A 10,590-nucleotide genomic window follows, 5' to 3' on the forward strand; every position below is an offset into this window, starting at 1 on the left:
TGGAGGGAGGAAGGAAGGATGAGAGGAAGGATGCAAGGAGACGGAGAAGTGAATGATTGGTGGGAGTGAGGGAAGGATGGAGTGGAGAGGAGGAGGGAAGAAAAGAAGCAGCATGAGGGAAAGGAAGGAAAGATGGAAGGGAGGATAAAATGATGAAAGGACAAGAAGTGAAGGATTGTGAGAGTGAAAGAAATGATGGAGGGGAGGAAGGAAAGGTGTATGGAAGAATAAAAGAACACGGAGAAGAAGTGAAGGTGGGGTGGGGGTGTGGAGTGATGGACTGATGGAGAGGAGAGGGAAGAAAGGAGGGAGGAGGTGTTGAGGGAGGGAATGAAAGAAAGGGATTGAGGGAGAAATGGATGGAGGAAATTAAAGAGTGAGGGATTGAGGGAGAGAATAAGAGAGGCAGGGAGGGATCATAAGCTATACAATTTTTAAACTTGTTTGTTCATTGAATGATGATCTCCAGAAATGGACAGTAGGTGTGGAAAAGTGGCCACTGGCAAAGTTATGACTATGCCTCTATATTTCATCCTACATGAATGTTATTGATGGGAAATCCTTAATAGACACATTCTTATTCTGTGAGCTTCTGCCTCTCTGTGTTATTGTAGAAAGGCGGAGAAGAAATTTGGTGTCGGCCCTGGAACAGCGAACAGGTGGCTGAGCGACGTTCAGTGTGCCGGAAACGAAGCGACCCTAGCGGAGTGTACGCTAAACACAGGCATCGGGGTGTGTGCTTCCAGGCGCCGCTGGTCTGCTGGAGTCAAGTGCCAAGGTCAGTTTCATTTCAACTTTCTAAAACTATACTTGTAATGAATAAACTTTGTTTTTATTGCATACCATTAAACATTCCTCAAGACATTCATGTAAAACACCAGGTTTGTATTGAAGAGTATACGAGTACAAGCTGCATATCCAGACAGATTAAATTGATCCGCACAAATCGGGAAGGACACTTTTTCTTTTCAGTATAAAGTGTGGTGGGTTCTTTTACGTGCTCAAGCCGTGGCTCTCCTCAAACACGGGACCTATCCAAGGGAAGGCCCTTATTGAAGTTGGGTACATTTTCACCAATCCGGAAGTGAATTGAGGAAAGTTGGGACATTGTTGTGGGATTAAAACCCAGGAACTCTTGAGTTCTGGGTCAAACACCCTTACCATTATTCTATGCAACACCAAGGCATTCATAACCATTTTTGAGCTTTCCAGACCTAGAAATGAACTAAAACAGCATATCAAATATTGTGCAGTGACATCATTGTTGTTTGGTGTGATATCAATATAACGTTGTACATTGTTTTATGCAAAATGGCACCTTAGCCGGTCGACAGATTCAAATCTAAACAAGCCTGTCAAAAGATTGAATCTTTACTTCCACGTCTTACCTTTAACATGTTTGATGTAAAAACTAAAGAGTAATAATCGTGTTTTCTCCTCAGACCATGATGATTGTGCCTCTGCCCCGTGTAAGAATGGAGGAACCTGCCTTGACGGAGTCAAAAACTACACCTGTCAGTGCGCTCCTGGCTGGGGAGGCCGGAACTGCAGCGAAGGTGGTCTTTTCTTCATAGACACTAACTAATGTTAAGTTACCCAATTTCGAAGTGAGGCTAATGATCATGATTTGACATTTGACTTATAGAGTATATGATGCTGATAGGTTTTGTAAAATTTTTACTGTGTTTTCTCCCAGGAACTGGTCATATCGGAGCAAACAGTCTACGTCCCAAAATGTCGCTGGAGGCAATACACATTCGGGCAAGGACGGGTAAGTTTGTTTGAATTGCATTCCCGGAAAATGCCTAACGGTATAACACACCAGGTTTTTACTGAACGATTAGCAACATATTTGGACTGATTTATTTGATCCACTCCCACCTACTCTTTTCTATAAGTGTGGTGGGTTCTTTAACATTAACGGGATGGCTTAATTCGTGGGATCTCCATTTTGACGTCCTATCCTGGGGATGCCCCTAACATAAACTAGATAGTTGTTTAAACCTACTAAGTCGAGTGAGGTAATTGGTGCCGAGTACCTTATCCATGTGCCCGGCACAACATCTGGACCTGTCAGGAACTCAAACTCAATACCTCCAGTTTCTGAGTCAAGAACCCTAACCACTAGGGCTGAGCCATCTCTACATGTATTGTAATGTCTGTTAGTAAAAAAGCAAAGCAAATACATTTTCATGATTGTACATACAGCAATATTGAAACTACACACTGGTAATCCTCTGTACATCTAAATGCATGATTTCCAATGTAGAAATCATTAATTATTGATTTTGCTATCATAGATGCGATGTCACCACACAGTGAAATAACAGTGAGCAGTAAGTATCCAATGGTTTTTTCTCATACTTTATCAGTTTGTTCGTTTTGAATAACAGTTTAACTGCATAACACACAAGTTTGTTTGAAAAGTAGATACCGGCACATAGTGAACTGCATATAAAGATTGGACTGACCCCCCACTCACACCGGGAAGGACCCTACTCTTTTCAGTAAGTGTGGTGGGTTCTTTAACATGCTTTAGGTGTGGCTCTCCTCAAACATGGTACCTAGATTTACATCCTATTTGAAAGAATGTGTCCCTAACCAAAGCTATATGTACTCATTTTCACCTCAGTCAAGTAAGCTGGAAACAGAATCTGATGTTAATAGATAGCGCCTTTGTTTAGGGCACAACATTGGGGATTCAAACCAAAATCAACAAAGCACAAAACTGCCTAGATACACCTTGTGACACAAACTAAGAAAGCAGAAAACTTCATTAGATCATTAGTGTTGTGGAACCTTGACATTTTTTTAAATATTCGTTTCTAATTTTAGATGAAAAGTTCACCCATTGGGAAGAGATGGAGGAGCCGAATTCACACTTTGCCCTTGATAATGGTGACCTGAAGGTCACGGAGGAGGGACAATACCTCATTTACAGCCAGGTGATGCTTGTGTTTAAGACCTTAGACTGTATCAATGTCAATAATTATATGAACTTTTTGGCATGTATCTCACCAGACCAGTGTATTTTAGGTCATGTATCATAACTGAACATCCTTTTTCATTGCAAATCTCTTTCTGAGATGCGTTGCAAACATACACTGCAATTTTCCATAGCCTGCACCTATTGGCTTCATACACAACTGCTTCGCTCACTGCATAAGGGAAAATTTGCACAATTACTTGGTGCAGTTGGCCAATGATGCATGGAAATCTGTACTACCAGCTTGTGTTCATTTTCGTTTACTGTCATCACAACGTTGGTTTGAAAAACATCTGCACATCAAAAGTTAACAAAGATGACGATTTGTACCAATAATAGGTGACAAACCGTAAAAGTTTCCACGGTAAAAAATAATAACAAATTGTTTCCTTCTGTGCAGATTGGGGTTGCCAATGACCAGTATGACTCCACCTTTAAGTACTCCATCTTGGTCCATGAGACACCGTTCCTGACATGCGAGTCGTCTGCGGGAGGTAGCCCCCCACGTTACACATGTTACACGGCGGGCGTACGCTACTTACGCCATGATGACACGATCTCGTTAATGATGGAGTGTGACAGGTGTAAGGTGTCCACGGCAGAGGATGCGACATTCTTTGGTGTCATCAAACTTTCCGCAAATCTAGACTTAAGAGTGTGACAGATGTAAGGTGTCCACGACAGAGGATGCGACCTTCTTTGGTGTCATCAAACTTTCCGCAAATCTAGACTTAAGAGTGTGACAGGTGTAAGGTGTGCACAGCAGAGGATGCGACATTCTTTGGTGTCATCAAACTTTCCGCAAATCTACACTTAAGAGTGTGACAGATGTAAGGTGTCTACGGCAGAGGATGCAACATTCTTTGGTGTCATCAAACTTTCCGCAAATCTAGACTTAAGAGTGTGACAGATGTGAGGTATCCACGGCAGAGGATGCGACTTTCTTTGGTGTCATCAAACTTTCCACAAATCTAGACTTAAGAGTGTGACAGATGTGAGGTGTCTACGGCAGAGGATGCAACATTCTTTGGTGTCATCAAACTTTCCGCAAATCTAGACTTAAGAGTGTGACAGATGTGAGGTATCCACGGCAGAGGATGCGACTTTCTTTGGTGTCATCAAACTTTCTGCCAATGTAGACTTAAGAGTGTGACAGATGTAAGGTGTCTACGGCAGAGGATGCAACGGCAGAGGATGCGATCAAACTTTCCGCAAATCTAGACTTAAGAGTGTGACAGATGTGAGGTATCCACGGCAGAGGATGCGACCTTCTTTGGTGTCATCAAACTTTCCACAAATCTAGACTTAAGAGTGTGACAGGTGTACGGTGTCAACGGCAGAGGATGCGATCAAACTTTTCGCAAATCTAGACTTAAGAGTGTGACAGGTGTACGGTGTCAACGGCAGAGGATGCGATCAAACTTTTCGCAAATCTAGACTTAAGAGTGTGACAGATGTGAGGTATCCACGGCAGAGGATGCGACATTCTTTGGTGTCATCAAACTTTCCGCAAACCTACGCTTAAACTATTGAAGATTTTCCACTGTCTTACAACACCAAAATTAGCTTATCTCGAATTTTCCCTTAAACTAGTTTAACAGGCCCAACCCTACACCGCTTCTTCCTGACATTAAAAGCTATTTGCCACTAAAAAACATAGCCAGTCTTGTATACATAGTGGGGCTCTTGGATGATGACAATTGTAAAATAGGTTTTGCTTATAGTGAATATGTAATCAGAGTCTTATTTGTATCTTCATATCACTACAGTAACACTACACAGTGAGCTATATCAGGATTTAAGAAACATGGTGTTTGTTAAGTTAAACATTGTTCAATGAAAACTATAGTAATACACAAGCAATTGAAAGACAGGAGTCATAAGCTGTACACTGCCAACAATGTTAAATCTCTTTTTGTTTTGAGTTATACATGTAAGACACATTCTTTAGGTGTCTTCAATCTGCTAATCTGAAGTAACATCTGTTCTGTTATCATATTTGAAATATTAATTTGTGTTTTCCAACTTTATGTGTGATTTACAAACAAATGATAAACTGGTGTACTACTGGTGTAGCTTTTCACTGCCAATGATGTGAAATCTGTTTCCATTTTTAATTGATCTGTCAAAAAATTGGTCCAATAATCTTGCTTTTTGTGTTTGATGAAAATATTTTCAGTATTCTTGAATCTACAAGCTTGTAAGTTTGTAACTGCCTATTCTATAAAGGCCACATTGAATACAATATGCTTTTGGTTCCCAAAATCTTCTTTATGTTTGTTCTTTATGTGCTTTTGCCATGTGTCTCTTTAGCTGCCTTGACCCTCGATAGTCCTTTTTACATTCACTACATTTCTTCAAACCTTCATGGATACTCTGGTGCCTTCTCAACGTCTGTGACCACTTGAAAGATGCGGGGCACAGCGTACACTTATACACTTTGGCCTCTTCCCCCATGTGAGTTTTCATGTGGTCATCTAGCCTTGACAAATCAAAGAGCTTTCCGCAGACCTCACACTCTTTAAGAGAGAGGTGTGCTCTACTTCTGTGATTATACAGTTGAGTTTTGCTGCGAAACTTCATGTTACAGTCTTTACATGTGTGCTCCTTTGAAATGTGAACATGCCGGTGCACCATGTAACCGCCATACGACTTAAACGTTTTCTCGCAGTGAGAACACTTCAGGACTTTGTTTTCGTGGATGACATCCGAGTGTATCTTGAGAGCAACTTTGCTCTGGAAGGACTTGGAGCAAATAGGGCATGTGAAGTTTCCTTGGTGTCTTTGGCAGTGCCTCTTGTTGGATGGCTTTGGAACTTCTTTTCCAAATATCTTGCAGGAAAGCATTGAAGGGGATTTATGACGAGTTTCATTGCATTTATGAGTCCTTCGGTGTCCTAACTGATGTTGGTGAACTTTTCCAACAGTTGTTGCCACAAAGTCACAATTGTCACACTTGTACCCCACTTTACCATGACTCTCCAACATGTGTGACTCTAAGTCTTCTTTCTTCTGGTCTGAGTAACCACAGGTGTGACATTTCAAGAAACCTTCAAGTTGCTGATTCTTTTCTGTTGACATCTTTACTGTCTTGTTATTTTTCTTTCCATTTGTTGTAAAGTCTTCATCTTTATCTAAATCATCCCTTACTTCTGTCTTCTGACATCTCACTTTTTGGACATATGAAAAAGTTTTCTTGATTTTCTGTATCATGCTCTACCACATTTTGACTTGGGTTTGGTTCTTTAACTCTTTCACACTCCATAATAAGTCCAATGGAAGTGTCATCGTCCTGGCTTTCAAACACAGAAGATATGTCTATCGTCGCTATGCAGTTTCCTCCTGTGTTGTGCTCGGAGCTCGTTTTCTGGCGACCCTTTCCGGACATATCTGTCAGTAGCGTGCTCATCATTTTCTGAAACTGTTGACCGTCCCAGTCTCCCATGTCTTGTCCCTGTGAACTGGTACCAACCGGTTCATCCTCATTTTCCGCATTGTATGTCTGACAGCTGTCTTTGAAGCTACCTTGCTCAGCTGAAGCATCTGATACAGCTGTATCCTGTGCAGGTGCAACTTTCTCACAACTCACCTGAAGATGTTCCACAAACTTCTCCACACTTCCGGCCTGGAAGCTGCACCTGCAGCAGGTGATGTTGATGACAGGTGGTTTCAGGTGTCCGTACAGGTGCAGGGCACACAGCAGGTCTGTCAGCGTCTGCACAAGGTCCGAACAGGGGCGGCAGGTGGTCTCACTCAGGAGTTCCTGCTGTACATGATCCACTAACAACTGTCTGTAGACACGTGTGTTACAGTGGGAACACATCACACCCTCAGATACAGTCAAACCTGCCCAAGACGACCACACGGGGGACCGGAAAAAAGCGGTCGATTTGGACAGGTGGTCGCTGAGAAGAGTATCGACTCAAAACATGACCGATGCAAAGTATAAATGGTTTCCGTTGTGTTTAATGGCAAATAGCAAGCACACTGCACGCACCCAAAGAAGCGAGGTCTTCAATGTCAAATACAACACGCACACTGTAAACTGTAAATTTAACCCCAAAATCCGACGCAAACTGGCCGATTTCGGCACAAAATCGCGCTAGTTATCATCAAAAATCGATGAAAACCTCAATTTTGAAAATGATGCGGTCGTTATGGGTCCCAATTTGGGCCGGTCGAGGTCGCGTTGGCCAGGTGGTCGTTGAGAAAAGGTCGCTTAATGCTTACGTCAATGGGAAATTAAATCGGGACCGAGAAAAAGCGGTCGAAATGGCCAGGTGGTCGCTGAGAAGAGGTGGTCGCTCGGGCAGGTTTGACTGTATATCCATTCTTACAGAGTAATGGACTCTTCAGAAAGTAGAAGTTCTTGGTGTCGGTGTTAAGGACTTCCTACAAAAAAACAAGAGATAACCACATATATATTAGCAAATTTTTGGTCTAATTAGAAATTAGAAGTCTGTGATATCAATTATGAAACCTTCCCAGAATCAGTCGATATTGAAAATTATTTATTTTGTAAAGGCTGAAGTTAAAGTATCCTTTGTAAGGTTGAACAAAAGGTCCTATATCAAATTGAATGTATGATTTATGAACTGACATAAGGGATAGTGTAGTAATGGTATTACCGCCAATGTTTTATCAACGTTACCTACTTTTCTGTCTACTAGTATCTGTTTGGTGATATGCCCCCCTCCCCACTTCGTAAAAGGAAGAACACACATGCCCACTATACCGGCAGTATTTTTAATACGTCAATATTCTATTACTTCTTTTTGATATCCACAAAACATTTGTCAAGCACAATAACATACAAACCTGTCAGAAGTTGTTATTTGACGTATTTTTTATCAACCAAAATATTTTTTCTGCCTGTCAACAGCCCGAATGAGGCATAAGGATGCTTTTTTTCAGACGTCATCAGTAAACACACAATTGGTCAAATGGGGCTACTAAATGTATCCTCGTACTCTCAACGAGTCAGAGAACCTCGTGGACTTCAATCGAAGTGTCAAATTGTATCCAGATATGATTTTCGCCGCGTCAAAGTTGACCTTCAAGATGCTTCCTTATGACTAATTTTGGCGTAGATTTCGCACTGCATGGGGGTTTCCATGCTACCGATATCGCCACATCCGGTCTACTTCCGGGTTTGCCTAACGTTACGCCACCAACGGTTGAGGTGTCATCAATCCCCCATTAAAGGTATTTTTGGGTCGTGATACATTTTTATGCGCATGGAGGACGCGTTTGACTTTGAATCTTGCTTCTGTGTAAGTATCGAGAAGAGCAACCTGGGGTCACAAACCGCTATTCGAGAAGAGCAACCTGGGGTCACAAACCGCTATTACAGCCGGCGGTTGAGTCGCCGATTCGCCGCTAGACTGAGCATAGCAGGCAATTCAGATACCAGTTAGAAAAAAATATGAATTTGATTAATTTCCCCAAATTCAAAGGAATAAAGATGGCTGCAAATGTTGAAACTGCCTGTATCCTAGCAATTAATATGCATTTAGACCAAAGCAAGTAAATTTTATGGATGACATCACCGCGCGCATTAATTTTTTGAAAATAAAAAAAAATTTAGCCCGTGAGGCTATTGACTGTCAACAGTAGCAAACTTTACACTGTAGACAGGATCGTCTTGTCAACAGTAGAAAACTTTGCATTGCTGAAAGGATCATCCATATGTCAGTGGCAAATTCTCTACGCAACAGAAAAAAACATGGAAGGGTCATTTTAGCGAATGGCCACAAACGCCCACTCGTGAGAAGTCCGCGCTGCACGAATCTCTTTTTTTTTGCTTGGAATATGTCCACGTTGTGCTCCCGTTCATTAATCCTGAGTTTCAAGTCAATCCATCGACCCTAAGTGACATAATTCAAAGTTGACAATTTTCGATGTTTTTAGCGAACGCCCAGCACAAAACGTCTTTTTAGCGAATGCCACTATATCCACAAAAATATCGGCCGTCCCGCAACATCACCTTCACCTACCGACACAAACATGTTAAAGAAAGTGTCCAATTAATGTGTACGATGTTTCCGCAAGAGCAGAATAAAACTTGAAAAGACGTAGGTTTCTAGTGCCCGAACAAATGTTTTTTATACGCATAAACTACAATTTGCAGCCAAACTGAAAAACTTTGAACAATCACCTTCGTTCATTCTTCACTATACTAAACAGCATCTGTAAACTAATAATAATATTCAACGCACATAATATCGTTGTGACGTAATGATGTCTGCAAGTGCAGAATGGAACTTGTCAAGACGTAGGTTTCTAGAGCCCAAACAAAGGGTTTTTATATGCATAAACTACATTTTGACGCCAAACTGAAAAACTTTGAACAATCACGCTTCATTCATTCTACACTATACTAAACAGCGTCTGTAATCTAATAATAATATTCAACGCACATAATATCGTTGTGACGTAATGATGTCTGCAAGTGCAGAATAGCACTTGTAAAGACGTCGGGTTCTTGAGGCCGAACAAAGGGTTTTTATATGTATAAACTGTACCTGGCAGCAAAACTAAACAACTTTGAACAATCACGCTTCATTCATTCTTCACTATACTAAACAGCGTCTGTAATCTAATAATAATATTCAACGCACATAATATCGTTGTGACGTAATGATGTCTGCAAGTGCAGAATGGATCTTGTCAAGACGTAGGTTTCTAGAGGCCGAACAAAGGGGTTTTATATGCATAAACTACATTTTGACGCCAAACTGAAAAACTTTGAACAATCACGCTTCATTCATTCTACACTATACTAAACAGCGTCTGTAATCTAATAATAATATTCAACGCACATAATATCGTTGTGACGTAATGATGTCTGCAAGTGCAGAATGGAACTTGTCAAGACGTAGGTTTCTAGAGCCCAAACAAAGGGGTTTTATATGCATAAACTACATTTTGCAGCCAAACTGAAAAACTTTGAACAATCACGCTTCATTCATTCTTCACTTTACCAAACAGCGCATGTAATCTAATAACAATATTCAACGCACATAATATCGTTGTGACGTAATGATGTCTGCAAGTGCAGAAAATAACTTGTAAAGACAAAGGTTCCTAGTGCTCGAACAAAGTGTTTTTATATGCATAAACTGTACTTGGCAGCAAAACTAAACAACTTTGAACAATCAGTTTCATTTATTCTTCACTATACTAAAAAGCGTCTGTAATCTAATAATAATATTCAATGCACATAATATCGTTGTGACGTAATGATGTCTGCAAGTGCAGAATAGCACTTGTAAAGACGTAGGCTTCTAGAGGCCGAACAAAGGGTTTTTATATGCATAAACTACATTTTGCTGCAAAACTGAACAACTTTGAACAATCACGCTTCAATTATTCTTCACTATACTAAACAGCGTCTGTAATCTAATAATAATATTCAACGCACATAATATCGTTGTGACGTAATGTTGTCTGCAAGTGCAGAATGGAACTTGTAAAGAAGTAGGTTTCTGGAGCCCGAACAAAGGGTTTTTATATGCATAAACTACATTTTGACGCCAACCTGAAAAACTTTGAACAATCACGCTTCATTTATTCTTCACTATACTAAAAAGCATCTGTAAACT

At 40.8% G+C, this 10,590-nt stretch overlaps 2 protein-coding genes and 1 long non-coding RNA gene across 3 annotated transcripts in view; 2 read left to right on the forward strand and 1 right to left on the reverse strand.

The window, feature by feature from the left end:
* Positions 1-1,229, forward strand: part of LOC118405957 (scavenger receptor cysteine-rich type 1 protein M130-like) — a 2,367-nt gene extending 1,138 nt beyond the window's left edge. Inside the window, exons 3-4 of the mRNA XM_035805811.1 lie at positions 615-778; positions 1,213-1,229. Of these exons, the coding sequence (XP_035661704.1) occupies positions 615-778; positions 1,213-1,229 (181 nt within the window). The remainder of the gene's footprint in view (positions 1-614; positions 779-1,212) is intronic.
* Positions 1,230-1,448: 219 nt separating this feature from the next.
* LOC118405870 lies at positions 1,449-4,147 on the forward strand. The gene is made up of 4 exons (XR_004829951.1): positions 1,449-1,556; positions 1,697-1,771; positions 2,301-2,336; positions 2,836-4,147. It is a non-coding gene; the product is annotated as an uncharacterized LOC118405870 (long non-coding RNA).
* Positions 4,148-4,416: 269 nt separating this feature from the next.
* The window catches only part of LOC118405855, a 13,054-nt gene continuing 6,880 nt past the window's right edge, over positions 4,417-10,590 (reverse strand). Inside the window, exons 2-4 of the mRNA XM_035805662.1 lie at positions 7,805-7,858; positions 7,311-7,378; positions 4,417-6,823 (exon numbers count right to left, since the gene is read on the reverse strand). Coding sequence (XP_035661555.1) covers positions 6,126-6,823; positions 7,311-7,317 — 705 coding nt within the window. The 5' untranslated portion in view covers positions 7,318-7,378; positions 7,805-7,858 and the 3' untranslated portion in view covers positions 4,417-6,125. The remainder of the gene's footprint in view (positions 6,824-7,310; positions 7,379-7,804; positions 7,859-10,590) is intronic.

This window comes from Branchiostoma floridae, chromosome 18, assembly GCF_000003815.2.
Source record: "Branchiostoma floridae strain S238N-H82 chromosome 18, Bfl_VNyyK, whole genome shotgun sequence".
Classification (NCBI taxonomy): domain Eukaryota; kingdom Metazoa; phylum Chordata; class Leptocardii; order Amphioxiformes; family Branchiostomatidae; genus Branchiostoma; species Branchiostoma floridae.